The sequence below is a fragment of the Amblyomma americanum genome, chromosome 5 (assembly GCF_052857255.1).
Source record: "Amblyomma americanum isolate KBUSLIRL-KWMA chromosome 5, ASM5285725v1, whole genome shotgun sequence".
Lineage (NCBI taxonomy): Eukaryota > Metazoa > Arthropoda > Arachnida > Ixodida > Ixodidae > Amblyomma > Amblyomma americanum.
In genome coordinates this window covers 197,418,650-197,438,337 of record NC_135501.1, presented here as the reverse complement: position 1 = coordinate 197,438,337, position 19,688 = coordinate 197,418,650, and the positions used below count along the sequence as shown (strand labels likewise).

Genomic DNA, 19,688 nt, shown 5'->3' with positions numbered 1-19,688 from the left:
CGTCTTTACTATCCTGTCTTTCTATCCCATATTTCAACTCTCCTACTATCTGCACGTGGTAGCGATTGTGGCTCGGCTAGAGCCAGTGAGCAGGCCTGTGCGCTTTCCTTTTGTTTCTTCCTGGCAACAACAGACAGACGGACAGACAGATCTTGTGTTCTACGCATGCGCAGCAGTGTAGTGCAGCAACTTCTGGTTTCAGCTTCCGGCTCATGTCAGCTTTTAAATGGGAAATTTGGCTCCAAAACGTCTCATAATGCGACCCAAAAGGTAACAGACATCCCGAAGGAAATCGTTTAAATGATTTGCATGGGGTAATTCTTGGCTAGGGGGGATAAAAAAAGAATAAAAATTGATTTCGAGTGCTTGGTTTAGACGGCGATATTGGCTCAAAAGCATCTCAGATTGCAACCTGAGAAGAACACGCCGCAGGGGTAAATAACTTGCGTGCTGTTAATGTTTGGTAAAAAAACAAGAAAATATGGGAGCAAGAATAAAAATTAATGTGGATTGTGTATTAGCACAGCTAATCCTGGATACACAAAGCGAAAGATGTCGGCGTTCACTGTGTTCATTAGGGTTGGTGTTGACAATGTTCTACCCGGCGATGCGCTCACGAATGGGCGCGGCGCTGCTCGAGTATGAGCAATTGACACAAGGCCCACCCCCCTACGGCTCCTGCGCGCCCTGGCCTGCTGCCTCGGAGGTACAGCGAGAGATCGTCGGCATTGCGGGAAAGTGGAGCACACCCCTCTGTGCTGTGCAGCAGCTGGCTAGAGCCGTCATACACGAGGAGCTCCAGGACCATCTCCTCGTGTACACCGACGGCTCAGTGGCCCGCGACAGCTGCTCCCTTGCTGCGGCGGCCACCATCCCCGCCCTGCAACTGCACAGCCAGCAACACGCAGCCTTCCTGGGCTCCTCCACCACGGCGGAGTTGATGGGGATCCGGCTTGGGCTGGACCTGCTGCTCACCCTCGGCCTCCGCCGCAAAGGAGTGCTCTGCTGTGCGACTCCCGCGCCGCCCTCAGCCGCCTGCAGTCTAACGGCCGCGGTACCCCACTAGTGCGGGAAATTCGCTCGCGCATCGAGCGCCTCGCGCAGAGAGGTTGTGCCGTGCGTGCACAGTGGGTGCCCGGTCACTGCGGCATCGCCGGCAACGAAGAAGCTGACGACCTCACGACCGCTGCACACCAACTACCTGCCAGCGATCTGCCCCTTGCGCTGGAGGACGTGCGTGCGGCCATTCACGACCATCTCCGAAAGCAGCACCCCGACCCACGCATCGCGGGAGGTGAGCGCATCGACAGTGTCACCGGCTGTCGCGCACTTACACGGTCACAACGTGCAATGATCCTCCGCGCGCGCATTGGCTGCGTGTGGCCCTGGGAACGACGGGTGCGTCACGGAATCGCGACGAGTGATGTGTGTGACGGATGCGGTGCAGTGGAAACACTAGAACACCTGCTCCTTCACTGTGCCGCGTTCGCCGATGCTCGTCGCGATATGCTCGCGGACTATAGGGCGCAAGGCATACTACCAGACTCCATCAAGACGCTATTGTGGCCGCAGGGCAGTGCGCGCACTCGTGAGCGAACTTTGATGAGCCTCTGTGCATTCCTCGAACACACGGGCTTGACGTCCCGTCTGTTCTCCGTCAGGTAGTTACACGCAGTGACCGAACGCTCCGCGAGTTCTACCTTGAACGATTAATAACTGGACGCCCCACTCCAGTTGTAACCATCACAGTGCTGTGCGCGTGTGTGATTTAATTCCTCTAAAATGAACTAATCAAGCGCACAACCTGGACACATTTCTTATTGTGTAAATAGTTTGTACATATTACTTCTCCCCCTATCCTCTCTTGCTGTCCCCTCACCTCTTTCATTTCATTTCTCCATTCTGCCTGCTATCCTTTATTTCCGCTGCTCCAGCTCAGGTGCTTCAGTATCGATGGCAGATGCCGGGGCTAGCAAAAATCTTTTCCTTCCTTTTTACTATTATTTTTAATAAAACCACTACCACCACCACCCGGCGATGGCTTTGAAGAAAGTAAGGGCCGATGACTGGCTCCCTGGACATGCGGACGCCTCATTCGTGCTTTGATACATGTGGCGATACTGATCCGGAGTTCCCGGGTTCGAACCCGACCGCGGCGGCTGCGTTTTTATGGAGGAAAAACGCAAAGGCGCCCGTGTGCTGTGCGATGTCAGTGCACGTTAAAGATCCCCAGGTGGTCGAAATTATTCCGGAGCCCTCCACTACGGCACCTCTCTCTCCCTTTCTTCTTTCACTCCCTTCTTTACTCTTCCCTTACGGCGCGGTTCAGGTGTCCAACGATATATGAGACATACTGCGCCATTTCCTTTCCCCCCAAAACCAATTATTATTATTACATGTGGCGATGGTGAGAAAGAGAGATGATAATAATAATAATAATTGGTTTTTGGGGAAAGGAAAAAGCGCAGTATCCGTCTCATATATCGTTGCACACCTGAACCTCGCCGTAAGGGAAGGGATAAAGGAAGGAGTGAAAGAAGAACGGAAGAAAGAGGTGCCGTAGTGGAGGGCTCCGGAATAATTTCGACCACCTGGGGATCTTAACGTGCACTGACATCGCACAGCACACGGGCCTTTAGAATTTCGCGAGACAGTTACTGCGTCTTTTCCTTTTCTCAAAAACCGAAAACCAAACCATTATTGAACTTGCACCGATACCTGACAGTACACGGGCACCTTTTGCGTTTCGCCTTCATCGAAACGAGGCCGGATTTCAATACGTACTCCTGATCTGTACACGCGCGCAGTTAGCCATATATAAACATGCCCTGTCACTGAGTACTCTGAGGAACTCCTCAGGTGAGATGGTTACCGCCCGCCTTCTATTTGCTCGTATCACCTCCTTAAAATGTGCGCCATCGGTAACTGATATCTATTGCAATGCATTGAAAATGAAAATTGGTTTTTGAGGAACCGCCGCGGTGGCTCAGTGGTTAGGGCGCTCGGCTACTGATCCGGAGCTCCCGGGTTCGAACCCGACCGCGGCGGCTGCGTTTTTATGGAGGAAAAACGCTAAGGCGCCCGTGTGCTGTGCGATGTCAGTGCACGTTAAAGATCCCCAGGTGGTCGAAATTATTCCGGAGCCCTCCACTACGGCACCTCTCTTCCTATCTTCTTTCACTTCCTCCTTTACCCTTCTCTTACGGCGCGGTTCAGGTGTCCAACGATATATGAGACAGATACTGCGCCATTTCATTTCCCCCAAAACCAATTATTATTATTTTTTTTTAGGAAAACCCACCGCGGTGGCTCAGTGGCTAGGGCGCCCGGCTACTGATCCGGAATTCCCGGGTTCGAACCCGACCGCAGCGGCCGCGTTTCGGTTGGAGGCGAAACGCAGAAGGCGCCCGTGTGCTGCGCGATGCCAGTGCACGTTAAAGATCCCCAGGAGGGCGAAATTATTCGGGATCCCTCCACTACGGCACCTCTTTCTTCTCTCAGTCCCTCCTTTATCCCTTGCCTTACGGCGCGGTTCAGGTGTCGGCTGATATGTGAGACAGATACTGCGTCATTTCCTTTCCCCAAAGACCAGTTTTCTTTTTTTTAGGAAACGAAATGGAGAAGTAACTGTCTCTCATACCTCGGTGGACACCTGAACTGGTGGTGGTAGTGGTTTTATTAAAAATAATAGCAAAAATAATAATAATAATAATTGGTTTTGGGGGAAAGGAAATGGCGCAGTATCTGTTTCACATATCGGCGGTCACCTGAACCGCGCCGTAAGGGAAGGGATAAAGGAGGAAGTGAAAGAAGAAAGGAAGAAGAGGTGCCGTAGTTTAGGGCTCCTGAATAATTTGGACCACCTGGGGATCTTTAACGTGCACTGACATCTGACAGCACACGGGCGCCTTAGCGTTTTGCCTCCATAAAAACGCAGCCGCCGCGGTCGGGTTCGAACCCGGGAACTCCGGATCAGTAATAGCAAAAAGGAAGGAAAAGATTTTTGCTATCCCCGGCATCTGCCATCGATACTGAAGCACCTGAGCTGGGGCAGCGGAAATAAAGGATTGCCGGCAGAATGGAGAAATGAAATGCACCTGAACTGCACCGCAAGGGAAAAGAGGTTCCGTAGTGGAGGGCTCCAGGATAATTTCGGCCACCTGGGGTTTTTTAACGTGCACTGACATCGCCCATCACACGGGAACAGTTTGATTTTCGCCTCCATCGAAACACGGCCGCCACGGCCGAGTTCGAACCCGGGTACTCCGGCTCAGTAGTCGAGCGCTCTAACCACTGAGCCACCGCCGCGGATTTTAATGTTCTCCGGCACGGTTATTCAAAACCGGAGCTGCAACATGCTATGATAAAAATGTGCGCCTTTAATAAATGAAGAATCAATTATTCGCCTAACCCAGTGCTCCCAGAGCAAAACGAAATAATTTGGAGCCAATGCATGAAAAGACCAGAGCAATCTCGTGTGTTCCTTGCGGCGACAACCGAGAGGTTTCAATGGTAGGCTCGGCACATTTCGCAGTCGCCAAACTGTGAACACTAGTTCTGACTATCCAGTACTCGCCTCTTTACAACTGAGAGCACAGGCATAAGCGATCTAAATACAGATGTTTGTGAATTTTGCTCAGGGATAGCCTGCACACCTGAAGAGCGCCGCGACAGCCTATGTAATCCAGTCACGCTGGAAGAGCTTCGCGCTGGTTTTTCAGGGAATGAACGCCTCCGCTGCAGCTGGTCCAGACGGGCTACCACTTGTTTTTTACAAAACTTTGTTCACGGAGATACATGTACATCTTTTGTCCATGCTCAATGGCCTTCTTGTCGACGGGTTTCGGCCGGAATCTTTTCGCGAGAGTCGCATAGTGCTCCTTCTAGAGAGTGGTGGTGTGCCGTCCGACCACTACCACTACCAAAACCACTATCACCACCACCACCATCCTCGCCGCTTCCTCCAGAGGCTGGCCACAGCGTGTGGATCTTTCTTCTGGGGTGGACACGCAGAGAGCGTTGCAAGAGTTTTTGCCCGGCTGCCCACCGACATGGGTGGCTTCAGCATCCCGGATCTTGAAGTTATGTGTCGCGTATTGGCCTTAAGGGCCATGTGGGACCTTATCTCAGACACAGCGTACCGAGGAAGAGCACTCACCGCACATTTGATGGGAACATCGTGTCGCTTCTTAGGGTTATCAAATGGGAAAGCCCCGGCTGAAAAGTCGCCAGCTTTCTATGCATATGTCGTGAGATCCTTACATTTTCTTGGGGGCACACTACCTGATTGTGATTTGAAAGAATTGTCCGCGAGTGAAACTTGCAAATATGTTGCGTTTCGCACCCTGAATGTAGACCAGCGCAGGAAAGTGCGCAAAAGGCGGAACCAAAGAATCTTTGGCTCTCTCCCCGCTGATGTATCCAATTTTACCTGCCCTCGCGAATGGGAAGCGTTACCCACAGCTGACCGCCTTGCGGCGTGGGGTATGGCGCCCTCCGCCTCATGTCCGCAGTGCGGTCGAACTGAAACTCTGAACCATGCCGTTTTTGAATGCCCAGTCGCGCGCAATTTCTGGCGCTTGGTAGCGCGCATGTTCCAGGTGCGCACGCGGTGGCAGAGTCACAGTCTTGATTTCTTTGTTGAATTAATAATGTGTGTGGGTTTATGTACTCTGGAAAAGGAGGGGACTTGCGGTCTTGCGGGGACGCCCGCAGAAAGCAATGTTCCCCTTACTGTACCGCCTTAGAACTTTGATGCTGAAACACTTGAATGAAGAACTCGTCGTGTTGAGTGAGAAGGCCTTCCTCCTCCGCTGGCGAACAAAATTCATTGTTGTTAGCGATAGAGGTGTGTCCACGCCCATCCTTCCGTAGTAGGAAGTTTGGCGAGTGTTGCTCATCTTTTCCTTCCTCGTATTCCACTTAAGTTCATAATGAAGCTGCTTTAAGCCAGCTCGTGTAGAAACCACGAATTGTCCACTGAAAAGTCATTTGCATATATGTGATACCTGCACAATGATGACTCATTGTGATGTCCTTGAAAACCAGACCGCTTGTGTAAAGAGACTTTAGCACTATAGATATTTTCGGAAAAATAAAATTCTCTTAAACAAGTACTGGCCACCCGCTTTGCATGCATTTGTTGTGCCGTCAGCCATGCAGCGTACACAAAGATTTGTCTGTTTGCACTGTAGATAACTTCTTTGAGTCATGATATGCAGTAGTGGATATAGCAGACGTATATGATGGAAAAGTAGAGAATGAGAAATGGGAGTCCTAGTGGGGGGCTCCGTGTTCATTTAGGCCACCTGGAGGTCTTCAACGTCCGCTGACATCGCACAGCACATGGGCGCATTTTGTGCTTCGCCTCCGTCGAAACGTGGTCGGGTTCGAGTCCGGGTACTCCGCGGCTAAATAGCCGAATGATTCCTTTTCTCACAATAGGAACTTTAGGACCCTGAAATGCACCCCGATAGAAAGGATAATAATAATAATAATTGGTTTTTGGGGAAAGGAAATGGCGCAGTATCTGTCTCATATATCTTTGGACACCTGAACTGCGCCGCAAGGGAAGGTATAAATAAGGGACTGAAAGAAGAAGGGAAGAATTAGGTGCCGTATTGGAGGGTTTCAGAATAATTTCGACCACCTGGGGATCTTTAGCATGCACTGACATCGAACAGCACACGGGCTCATTTTGTGTTTCGCCTCCATGGAAACGCGGCCGCCGCGGTCGAGTTCGTACCCGGGTACTCTGGATCAGTAGCCGAGCGCCCTAACCACTGAGCTAACGCGACGCGTTTTGTTGGATTCTTCAAAAATGCGTTTCTTACATTCTCTTCCTGTCCCCTCACCTCTTTCATTTCATTTCTGCATTCTGCCTGATATCCTTTATTTCCGCTGCCCCAGCTCGGGTGCTTCAGTATCGATGGCAGATGCCGGGGCTAGCAAAAATCCTTTCCTGCCTTTTTATTATTATTTTAATAAAAAAACACTTACTACTACATTCTATCCACACTCTCAGCGCCTGTCCTGCAGCCCTTGAAGTTTTTTTTTTAAATATATATTAAGAAGTCGGGCCCACTGCAGCGATGGCGTAGAGGTAGAACATCCGCCTCGCGTGCAAGAGGACCGGGGTTCAAATCCTGGTGCCGCGCAATTCTCCACCGGGTTTAAAAAAAAAAAAATCCGCGTGTCGATGGAATTGCATAACCAGGCCTGGAGTGCGGCCTTATCTCGGTGACCAGAACCGACAACGCACTCTCCCACCAGAGCAAGATTTGGCCACCCTGGTGTAGTACTTGGCCACAACCTTCTATGATCAAACCAATTAACCCTCGGCCCTCAGTCCCCAGCGGCTGCAGAGCAACTGACCACGGCGGCGGTCAGACCTGTGACGCAGCGGAGGGTGCTAAGAATCTCTGGCTCCGGACAGGCCGCCATTGCAATCTGAACCTGGCAACGTTTAACGCTAGAACTTTAGCTAGTGAGGCTAGCCTAGCAGTGCTGTTCGAGGAACTAGCGGGAATTAAATGGGATGTGATAGGGCTTAGCGAAGTTAGGAGGACAGGTGAGGCGTATACAGTACTAAAGGACGGACACATACTGTGCTATCGCGGGTTAGAGGGTAGACGAGAACTAGGTGTGGGTTTCCTCATTAATAAGGATATAGCTGGCAACGTAGAGGAGTTCTACAGTGTTAACGAGAGGGTAGCAGCTATAGTAATTAGGCTGAATAGGAGGTACAAGCTGAAAGTGGTGCAGGCCTACGCACCCACATCCAGCCATGATGACCAGACAGTTGAAAGCTTCTATGAGGACGTAGAATCAGCAATGAATAGAGTAAAATCGCAGTACACTGTACTGATGGGCGACTTCAATGCGAAGGTGGGCAAGAAGCAGGCTGACGACCACGCGGTAGGTGACTATGGGATAGGCTCTAGAAACAGCAGGGGAGAGTTATTAGTCGAATTCGCGGATAGAAATAATTTACGGATCATGAATACCTTCTTCCGCAAACGAGAAAACAGGAAGTGGACCTGGAAGAGCCCCAATGGTGAGATTAAAAATGAAATAGACTTCATACTATGCGCTAAACCTGGCATCATTCAGGATGTGGCCGTCCTCGGAAGGGTGCGTTGCAGCGACCATAGAATGGTAAGGTCTAGAATTAGCCTAGACTTGAAGAGGGAACGGAAGAAGCTAGCGAAGAAGAAGACCATTAACGAGTTAGCCGTAAGAGGGAAAGCACAGGAGTTTAGGATAGCGCTGCAAAACAGATACTCGGCTTTAACTGAGGAAGATGATCTTGATGTTCATTCAATGCACGATAACCTGACGTCAATAATTACTGAGTGCGCAGTAGAAGTAGGCGGTAGGACAGTTCGAAAAGATACCGGGAAGCTATCTCAGGTGACGAAAGATCTGATTAAGAAGCGCCAAAACATGAGGGCATCTAACACTACCGATAGAATAGAACTAACGGAGCTATCAAAGTTAATTAATAAGCGCAAGGTAGCCGACATAAAGAAGTTTAATATGGAGAGAATCGAGCATGCTCTAAAGAACGGAGGTAGCCTAAAAACAGTGAAGAGGAAACTAGGCATAGGTAAAAACCAGATGTATGCATTAAGAGACAAGCAGGGCAATGTCATTAGCAATATGGATAAGATAGTTAACGTAGCCGAAGAGTTCTACACAGACCTGTACAGTAGCCAATGTAATCAGAACGCTAATGAGAAAGACAGCAGTGCACAGCAATGCGTCATCCCGCCAGTAACGAAAGATGAAGTAAAGAAAGCCTTAGAAGCAATGAAAAGGGGAAAAGCAGCTGGGGAGGATCAGGTAACAGCAGATCTGTTGAAGGATGGAGGGGACATCGTGCTAGAAAAACTAGCCACCCTGTATACGCAATGCCTTATGACCTCGACTGTACCAGAAGCTTGGAAGAATGCAAACATTATCTTAATTCATAAGAAGGGAGACACCAAGGACTTGAAAAATTACAGGCCGATCAGCTTACTATCCGTTGCCTACAAAGTATTTACTAAGGTAATCGCTAATAGAGTCAGGGCAACGTTAGACTTTAATCAACCAAATGATCAGGCAGGCTTTCGTAAAGGATATTCTACAATAGATCATATTCACACCATCAATCAGGTGATAGAGAAATGCGCAGAATATAACCAACCTCTATATATAGCTTTCATTGATTACGAGAAAGCATTCGACTCAGTGGAAACCTCAGCAGTCATACAGGCATTGCGTAATCAGGGGGTAGAAGAGCCTTATGTCAAAATACTGGAAGATATATATAGCAACTGCACAGCTACTATAGTCCTCCATAAAGTCAGCAATAAAATTCCAATAAGGAAGGGCGTCAGGCAAGGAGACACGATCTCGCCAATGCTGTTCACCGCATGTTTGCAGGAGGTATTTCGAGGCCTGAATTGGGAACAGTTGGGAATAAGAATAAATGGAGAATACCTAAATAATCTGAGATTTGCTGATGACATTGCCTTGCTGAGTCACTCAGGAGGTGAACTGCAAATCATGATCAACGAGTTAGACAGGCAGAGCAGATCGATGGGTCTAAAAATTAACATGCAGAAAACCAAGGTAATGTTCAACAGCCTAGCAAGGGAACAACAGTTCACAATTGGCAGCGAGAGCCTAGAAATTGTGCCGGAATACGTCTACTTAGGGCAGGTAGTGACAGCTGATCCGGATCATGAGAGGGAGATAACTAGAAGGATAAGAATGGGGTGGAGCGCATATGGCAAATTCTCGCAGATCATGAGTGGCAGTTTACCAATTTCCCTCAAGAGGAAAGTGTACAGCAGCATAATCTTACCGGTACTCACCTACGGGGCAGAAACGTGGAGGCTAACGAAAAGAGTTCAGCTTAAGTTAAGGACAACGCAGCGAGCCATGGAAAGAAAAATGATAGGTGTAACGTTAAGAGATCGGAAGCGGGCAGAGTGGGTGAGGGAACAAACACGGGTTAGTGACATCCTAGTCGAAATCAAGAGAAAGAAATGGGCTTGGGCAGGGCATGTAATGCGAAGGCAAGATAACCGCTGGTCTTTAAGGGTAACGGAGTGGGTTCCAAGAGAAAGTAAGCGTAGCAGGGGGCGGCAGAAGGTTAGATGGGCGGATGAGATTAAGAAGTTTGCAGGCAAAGGGTGGATGCAGCTGGCAAAGGATAGGGTTAATTGGAGAGACATGGGAGAGGCCTTTGCCCTGCAGTGGGTGTAGTAGGGCTGATGATGATGATGATGATGAGAAGTCGGCCATATTGTCTTTGACAACATAGTTACGTGAGAATTTTGAATATCGCGTCGTACCCTGAAGGCGGAGCTTAAGTGTAGCCTCCAGTTCTTGTTTCGCGCATCACCCAGCAGTGAAATGACTGACTGGGTCATTGTCAGACGAACGGTGTCACAAGACCAACCAGCATTGTTTCGCAATGGCACTTTTATTATGCGTTGAGTTGCATCACGAATGGGTACAGGTAGAGAGTACGGCGCATGCCGAACGATACAAAAACGGCACAACGCAAGACGTGACAACGCAACCACCGCTGGACTAGAACAGCACTCGTCTTATGTACAAAGGCAACAACTCATTTCCACTCTTCGCGGCAGCGCGCAGGGTGTCGTGAATTCCTGCATTTCTTTGATAACGGAAGCTTTGTGACCGCGAATAAACTTGACAGTATAACATAATCTATTCCATTTACAGCTATACAGTTTTGAGCCATCCGGCTCCAGACATCTCCAACTTATTCTTCCTTTATTATGTCTTCAAGCGCGTTCCAATAAGACCAATGCTCATTTTCCTGTGAAATGTATATGCGCTACATATTTGGTTTGTTGAAAATGCAACGCAGTCAGAGGTCTTAAATTCCGCGACCAGCGCGGGCAGCGTTCAGTTATAGCTCTTCCAAAGTGAGGTGTAGCTTTTAAGGAAGGAACGTCGTGTTGTGACATGAAGAAGGAATGTTACGATATAAGCGATATTTCGTTGTGGGTGAAGCGATGCGAACGGTGTGGCGATTTTTGACTGCAACCCAAAAATTTCGAATGAAGAGACATTTTAGCAATGTGTGTTTTATAACTGTAGCGAAAACTAGCCTGGACGCTGAAATCAATTAGGCGCTAAACATAATTTGCAAAAAAAAACATATATATCGAAATCGAGAACATTACTTAGCGCTCTTTTTGAAGCAGAGGATAGGCGACATACGCTGACTATAATTCTTCATTAGGTACATACGCATATGATACACATAAAATGTGAAATAATTCTTAAATATTCCAGTCTGAGGATGATTGAGAGGCATGGGATGGGTGTCTTGTGACCTGAAGCGTAGTTAACGGTGGGATTATTGACGTACCGCTGAGGGCACTGAACTGCTGTTTGGTGCCTAGCATGGATGGATGTAACTTGATGGGTTGGTCGTGGGTGCGGATCTAATATTACCAGTAGAAAAAGGGCACTGTATAGGCAGCAAAAAAAAAAAAACCCTGCCCTGACTATTTCGCCGTCGTTGTGCAGAAAGCAGGTCACTATACATCCCTATATGATCTTGAAATATCCCATTTTCGAAGCTCTATTAGAACTGCAATCGTGCTCTGCGGTCGATTTTTTTTCGAGGTACGAGACGTTCTTGCCATGGCAGTTTCTGAATCAACCTCATTTTGGCTTCTTGCGCTTGAGTTGTGGCTAGTAGCTAATGTGTGCGATAGGTGGCGCGATAACTTGAGAACTTCCAATATTTGATTCAATGTTTCGCCCCTGGCACAACAAGCGTGATTCTAGTATTTTCGCGTGTATTTTCGCCTCTTTATCCTACCTTTTTGGAATAAATGTTTTCTACTACTACTACTACTACTAGTTCGATCGGGCATTATTCATGTCACAGGCACAGAAATGGAGGGACCACAACGGACACAACAAACACGCCAGCCGTGCCAGTCCAGTTCCAGCTGGCGCGCATGTATAGTTAGTTACACGCCGAGGGATGACGTCCAAGGTATGGTTTAGTCTTGGTTTGGCACTGATGCACCTTTGGAATGTATAGACTCCTGAGATGTGGGGCGGGTCCAGGCGACCGAACGAATCGCCGCTGTCTTTTCCGGGGTTCCGCGTGGCGCTTGAGTCTTCGGGCATCGAACCACGCCCTGTGCGAAAGTTCCTGCGGTTACGCAGTAGAAGATACACGAGAGCGAGGCGACAGCTTCCACATCAGTAGTCGAAATATTTTCGGTTTTATCTTCATGACCTCGTGATGTTTTAATATCCTTTTCCTATGCATACGTACCTATATTGCAGTAACAAAAAAAAAAACTCACGGAGACACCTAAATCCGTTATGTGTAGGCAATGCGATAGCATTAGCAGCTGTCGATGCCTTTACCAGAAATTGCGTCACTTTCGTTCAGCCAATGGGAATGTTCCAGTCTATGACGTTACTTCTCTCCAACCAATCGGAATGCTCCGTTCCTGTGATGGCACTTTCTTCCAGCCAATGGGAACGCTCCGGTCTGGCGACGTTTCGAAGCTGACGCGTCGCTCTCGCAACTTCTTACAGCATGCAGGCATTCCAGACAAGGGCAGCTCCACGGTATAGGGTCACGGCAAACGGAGCAACGGTCGCCCGCGAGGCTGACGGCATACGTGCCACGCCGTCACAGCGACGTAATGATGTCAAGACACGTACACCTTGTCCTGGGCTGATCTAAGGTCACTGAAAATGCCGAGGTCGTGATGAGCAGCGCACGCACACAAAGAAAAACAACAAGCACCAAAGAATTAACTCCTCACACACGCACGCGAGCACGAACGAGTTTCATCAACTCCAATCTCATCACATCCCGTGCGGGACACGGCCGCAACGTCACGGGGACGAGTCCACAGCCAGACATCGGCACTTGTGCACGCGCTGAAACGGCCTAGTGCGCAGAGGCGGCTTCTGGCCGGGACACACAAACGTGACTAGTACGGTCCGGAACTTGACCGGCTTGCAAGCGGCGCACGAGACAAACGCGGCCGCTCCGCCTCGACCCACGCCGACCACGCTGAGCGCGGTGCCGTTCCTGCCGCCAGAGGCGCCACCGACGGCCACGGTAGAGCCGTGCGGCACGTAGAAGGACTTGCACTGGCCGAAGCAGTAGCGGTTGCGCAGCAACGCCGGGTGGCAGCCCTGTTCCCACACCCGCTGCATGAGCGGAGCTGTTTGGCACCAGTCCCTGAGCGGCTGCTGGTGCTGGCCTTCGTCCTGCTGCTGCTTGTGCTGGCGGCGGTGGTGTCCGCTCCGGCGGAAGTTGCCTCGCACCAGGATGGCCTGGCCCAGCACCAGTCCTGGACCGCCGTCGGACCTCAGCACGCGCTCGACGGGAGACCCGTTGCCGATAGGGCGTGGTCTGCCGCCGCTGCGCCGCGTGTGAGCTGGCGACGACGCTGATTGGTGAGGCGCCGATGACGTCATCAGCGGAAAGATGGCGACGAGAAGCAGGAGTTCTTTGAAGATGATACACATGTTGCCGGGGGACAGTGTCTTTGCCAGTCGAGCACCTGAGAAGTAGAAAATATGGGGTGCATTTAATTAATGGAATGTATGTGCTTAAGTCACCAAGATCAGATTCTACAACAGAATTAGTGAGGTTGCTTTGAGCTTCAAATCAAACCCTATGAAGGTGAGCCTCAACTATCTTCAGATTATATTGCGTGGACACGAACAGTGGTGACCTCGCGGCCAACCTTAGAACGCACTCTGGCCAATCACATCGGGGGATGACTACGCCTCAGAACAGTGGATCTGCTGATGCTTTTCAGTGAATGGTCAGAATTTTTGTAAAAATTTTGGAACGCCTATTAATTCTACGCTTCCTTACCAAGTCACGAACTTTTTCTTAGGTAACAGGCCCAATATTTGGAATATAATGACAACGGCTGGTCCTACAAAGGGCCAGTGTGAAACCATAATTTCCCAATATTACCTGTGCTGCTTGGGTTGGTGCATACATAGGACTTCCCCAGCCTCATAGTCGCAGTTCGGCTGCCGAGGACCGTAGACTCAGACGGAATAATACAATACCAACACCCCCCCCCCCCCCCCCCCGCCACTAAACCCTCTACAAAGAACACAACCTCCGTCCTCGCAACCATATCTGCCCTTTGAGTTTTTCTTCTCTGGTGGTTGCAGGCTGTAACCATGTCCTCCCCGCGACAAGCTTTCTCAAGAACCCAGCAGTCAAGGTGCTGTAATAGCTCGGATATAGGCATAACGCTCGTCCTGTTCCCTTACTCGTCCGTGTTGCCATTTTTGAGCTAGCATGTCTTTCACGAATACGCACCAACAAGCCCAGTTGCAAGTACTTCTTAGGCATAACGAAGCACTTATTACAGGAAAAAAATAAATAAAAAATCGCTGTCCTTCAAACAGAGGTGGAGCAAAGTTCCTCGTGTGTAGCACTTGCTGTTGTTCTGTAGCCTTACTTTAAGATCTAGCACAAGGGGGTACAATGGGAAAGATGCAGAAATTTAACAGTACCCAAGTTATATTCGAAGCCTTCATCGGATATCAAGAACAGGCCGATTCAATAACCAGGAAGAACAAAGCGCAGCAAAGTGTTCATATAAGTACGTATAATAGGTCAAATACTCGCACAACCCTGCTAGGCATAATCAAGGTTCAGACATCCTGCAATGCTAGGAAAACCGCCTCCCGTCCCGAAAAGATGCTCATGGGCTGAATGGAGTGTCTCCGTGCGAATTTTTGGACTTTTTTTAAACTCCATGGGCGTTTTTGCATTTCAGTTCTCTCTAAATGAGGTTTAGAACCCACAATATTCGGTTCAGCAACTAAGCCTGAGCGCCGAAGCACTGAGCGTCTGTTACGTGAAGGTCTTAATACGAAGTGACCCGGCAATGGAGATTTGTTGACGTGTCCAAAGTTTTGAACTTAAGAACCACAAATGAAGGATTTTGGAGCAGGTACTTTAAGCAATAGACTATTTAAAAAAATGTAGAAGCGCTTGGACCGCAAACAACACTCGATAATGTGAGGACGTTTGGAAATGCTCCCTATAGCTCATACCCTCAAAACTGAGGCATTTATTTTTCCTGGATTCTCGTTCGGGCATCTGCGTGTTCTGTGCACAGGTCAAGCACACTAGTCGTTCGATGGTATGTCTGCACTTTCAATTTAAAGGTGACCGCCGAGAATTTGAGCATCGACGCTTCTACTATACCCGTGTGATTTTTGGACGAACACAACCACAGAGTTTAACACTACTTTCTGTTCCAGGACTGAATTAAGCCCGCGTAAGTAACATTCTTTCGGCTTGGAAATATCGAGTCGTCGTACTCACCGTTATTTAAGCGAGACAAAAAGAATGAATTAATCTCACACACAGACAAAAAGAAAGCTGTAAACAAATTTTTCTTTTTGGTTTTTGAACCATGGGATAAAATGTCCATTTAATCATCGCAGTACTTCCCGGACATTGTTGTGTACACGGGCGAAATAGCTGGAAAATTATTTGCATTGGTTGCTTTGGAAAAATACAATACTTCATTGAGCTGATGGCAGACCTTTCTGCATGCTCTTGAAGGCCTTTCTATCCCTCTACTGACGTAAATACTTTTTTTTCAGGATTGGCACCGGCCTTTCGAAATCGCCTACCTGCCCTGTCTGATCACTTTAATGCCGTGTGGTAAGTAAATCATGTGGATGTATTTTATGTTGCCTGGAATTTCTTTTCTAGCTTGATTTTTTTAATCGTTAGCCGGTAAACAAAACTACAGTACAATTTATACTCGATATTTACAATAAAAGCAGCTACCCCGAATTTTCCAGTGACCGTTATGCTTGTACTGTACGATGATTAAACACAGGGTATTAAACACAAGCTATAAATGACCCCGTAAAAAGAAAATAGAAACCTGAGTTACAGAAGAAAGTGCTTACCGAAATTATTATTGCGAAGCGATAGACAAACTTGCCGAGATGCGGAATCACATGGTCGTGTCGATTCCACTCATACAAGTGACAGCTCGCGCAGCTCCAGGCACAAACTTTTAGGCGCCCCAAAGGATCAACTCCGGCTCGTAGTGCGGCAAGAACCTCCACTCGGGAACCGAAAGCTTCTTCAGCGAGCCCTCGCTGCTCGCCCGAATGTCACGGTTTGAAAACCGCCGATGAAAAGCGACTAGTCGGAGGGTTCCAAGCACGTTGAAAACACGCTCTTTTTCACAACTTTCAAAGTAAACTGCCGTCGAGGTTAACACGAACAGAAAGAAGCAGACGACGACCACGTCTTCACGAGCAGCAGACGACGCGCCGTCTGTTCCGCAGCCATGGAGCCACCAATGACCTGAGGCCAGTGGAGAGAGCGAATGAAAAGGGAGAAGGTGTTTCTTCTCGGAGCGCAGAGAAGGGAGGGTGCGTGGCGCCCTCTCCAAGAAGGCGTGGCAAAGTCGCCGCCACCGTCGCCGCCGTTCAACTTCCCTTGGCGCCAGTCGGTGAAATGGCGTCGTCTAGCTACTCTGCGCTGTAGATGCGGCCGCGGCGGCGTCGTCTCCTCGCTCCCCGGCCGCCGCCGTTCAAAACCCCGTTGCAAATCAAAAACGTTTTTGCCCCCCTCTCCTCTCACAGCGGGAGATCTCGCACCCCCCTCCTACTTCTTACCTCTCCGCAACGTCCATCGCTGATTTTCTGCCTGTCTGCTTTCCTGCCTGTTGTGTTGTGCGTAGCTCTGTGGCACTTTTTGTTGTGACGAGGCTATTTCGTGCTGCCTATTCCTTTTTATCATTTCTTTTTTAGCTCCAACTGGCTCTCGCTTCATTTGGCGTCCTGGACGGGTGCTTGCAGAGCAGAATTACTGCCGGTACGTTTGTGGTGGATTAGGCAGCCGGTGAGGAGAGTGGTCAACTGTTACATGTAGTCTGTCCTGTTTTTGTTTATCCTTGAGAAGCGAGGAAAAATGAAACATGGTGAGTGATGCCGTTACACGCTGGTTACCTGTAGAAAGAACAGGTTCCGGTTGAACTAGTAAAGGTATAGAAAGTGTGGATTGATTGAGCAGAACGGCAGGTGATATTTCCGCGCCCCGGGAGTTGACGGAATGGACGAAGGCGGCGGAGAAAGCGATTGATTGAGAAAAGAAAATAATTAAAAATATAAATGGCAAATCCTGTATGACGACACTCATCACTTGGTGCGTTCAAGCGTGCTCCGACTGAAACACGGTTTTTTATTAATTATTATTTTAAGGAGAAAGTAGTTGTCTTGAGTGAATGAGTGTGACATGTAATTTGTTTTAGCCCATGTACTGAGTTGTCTTCTTTAGTGTTTTTGCGTTGCGAAATAAGACTGTTGTCAAAGTTAAGGATTCTATTTTGAGTGCTTGCTATTGTGTTTTACTTTTAAATGTTTGTTTCTCTGCGCACAGAAAGAGAATTATCCATGTTTGATCTGTAAGGCGCTGTTTCCTCCGCGTACAGATTGTGTGGAGTCCTGAACCCGGTCATATGCAAGAAAACACCTTTTATTCGAGATCCTTTAGTTTCCGTTAGTCGCTTGTGCGAGGCAACTGAGACTAGAACTTCAACTGTGCCTCCGGTTTCTGTGCCTCTAGAATTATTTTTTTATTTCCTTGTACTGTTTGTGTCCATGCAGAAATTCAGTGACAGCTAAAATACATTACAATACTTATCAATTTAAATTACATGCGTTAAAAATGCAACGACGCTGTAAACACCACACCTGCAATTGACATGTAATACAATAAGGCACAAATAACACCTCAATTCACAGCGAACCTCGTGTGCGAACCTTAACAACCTAACAAAATGGTTTTTCAAAAAAACAGCGTTGCACAGCCGTAGCTGCGTTGTTTCCAAAGAAAAACCTATTGCACTTCAACATCGAAACATTCCCTGTCGTGCTTCTTACGCCACCGGTTGACACAGTGAACTGACATAACGAAAACAGAAGATATGAGGACTTCTCCAAAGGAATGACCAAATACATTTATTTATTTCTAGTGCCGTTGCATGCCGTCTCGCGGTACATTTGGCATAAACAGTAAAAAACACTACAGTGCGTCCGAGACCATCATTACATACACTTGAAGGAGCTCATGAGCGCATTGCCTTGCGTGTATGGGTTTGTTCCCAACCGGTACTCTACCTTCACAAATAGGAGCAACTGAAAAATTAAAAAAAATATCCGTATTACGCCGATTTACAACAACAAATTAGCAGGGACACATTATATGTTGGCAGTGCATTAGCGTTAGCAGCTGTCGATGTCTTTACCGAGAGTGACGTCACTTCCGGTCTGGTGCCGTCAGTATGGTGACGTCACTTCCCTCCAGCCAATGGACGAATTTTATAACCGACAATACCTTATGTTGGCAGTGCATTAGCGTTAGCAGCTGTCGATGTCTTTACCGAGAGTGACGTCACTTCCGGTCTGGTGCCGTCAGTATGGTGACGTCACTTCCCTCCAGCCAATGGACGAATTTTATAACCGACAATACCTTATGTTGGCAGTGCATTAGCGTTAGCAGCTGTCGATGTCTTTACCGAGAGTGACGTCACTTCCGGTCTGGTGCCGTCAGTATGGTGACGTCACTTCCCTCCAGCCAATGGACGAATTTTATAACCGACAATACCTTATGTTGGCAGTGCATTAGCGTTAGCAGCTGTCGATGTCTTTACCGAGAGTGACGTCACTTCCGGTCTGGTGCCGTCAGTATGGTGACGTCACTTCCCTCCAGCCAATGGACGAATTTTATAACCGACAATACCTTATGTTGGCAGTGCATTAGCGTTAGCAGCTGTCGATGTCTTTACCGAGAGTGACGTCACTTCCGGTCTGGTGCCGTCAGTATGGTGACGTCACTTCCCTCCAGCCAATGGACGAATTTTATAACCGACAATACCTTATGTTGGCAGTGCATTAGCGTTAGCAGCTGTCGATGTCTTTACCGAGAGTGACGTCACTTCCGGTCTGGTGCCGTCAGTATGGTGACGTCACTTCCCTCCAGCCAATGGACGAATTTTATAACCGACAATACCTTATGTTGGCAGTGCATTAGCGTTAGCAGCTGTCGATGTCTTTACCGAGAGTGACGTCACTTCCGGTCTGGTGCCGTCAGTATGGTGACGTCACTTCCCTCCAGCCAATGGACGAATTTTATAACCGACAATACCTTATGTTGGCAGTGCATTAGCGTTAGCAGCTGTCGATGTCTTTACCGAGAGTGACGTCACTTCCGGTCTGGTGCCGTCAGTATGGTGACGTCACTTCCCTCCAGCCAATGGACGAATTTTATAACCGACAATACCTTATGTTGGCAGTGCATTAGCGTTAGCAGCTGTCGATGTCTTTACCGAGAGTGACGTCACTTCCGGTCTGGTGCCGTCAGTATGGTGACGTCACTTCCCTCCAGCCAATGGACGAATTTTATAACCGACAATACCTTATGTTGGCAGTGCATTAGCGTTAGCAGCTGTCGATGTCTTTACCGAGAGTGACGTCACTTCCGGTCTGGTGCCGTCAGTATGGTGACGTCACTTCCCTCCAGCCAATGGACGAATTTTATAACCGACAATACCTTATGTTGGCAGTGCATTAGCGTTAGCAGCTGTCGATGTCTTTACCGAGAGTGACGT

General features: G+C 48.6%; 1 protein-coding gene across 1 annotated transcript; it reads right to left on the bottom strand.

Annotated features, from left to right (window-relative positions):
- Window positions 1-12,701: 12,701 nt before the first annotated feature.
- Window positions 12,702-13,529, bottom strand: LOC144135471 (uncharacterized). The gene has a single exon (XM_077668129.1). The coding sequence runs from the start codon at window positions 13,489-13,491 to the stop codon at window positions 12,901-12,903; it is 591 nt and encodes a 196-aa protein (XP_077524255.1). The 5' UTR covers window positions 13,492-13,529; the 3' UTR covers window positions 12,702-12,900.
- Between the last annotated feature and the right edge of the window lie 6,159 nt (window positions 13,530-19,688).

What these genes read in the sequence shown, in the direction of transcription:
- LOC144135471 (XM_077668129.1), bottom strand. Translation starts at nt 13,491, where the DNA reads ATGACGTCATCGGCGCCTCACCAATCAGCGTCGTCGCCAGCTCACACG.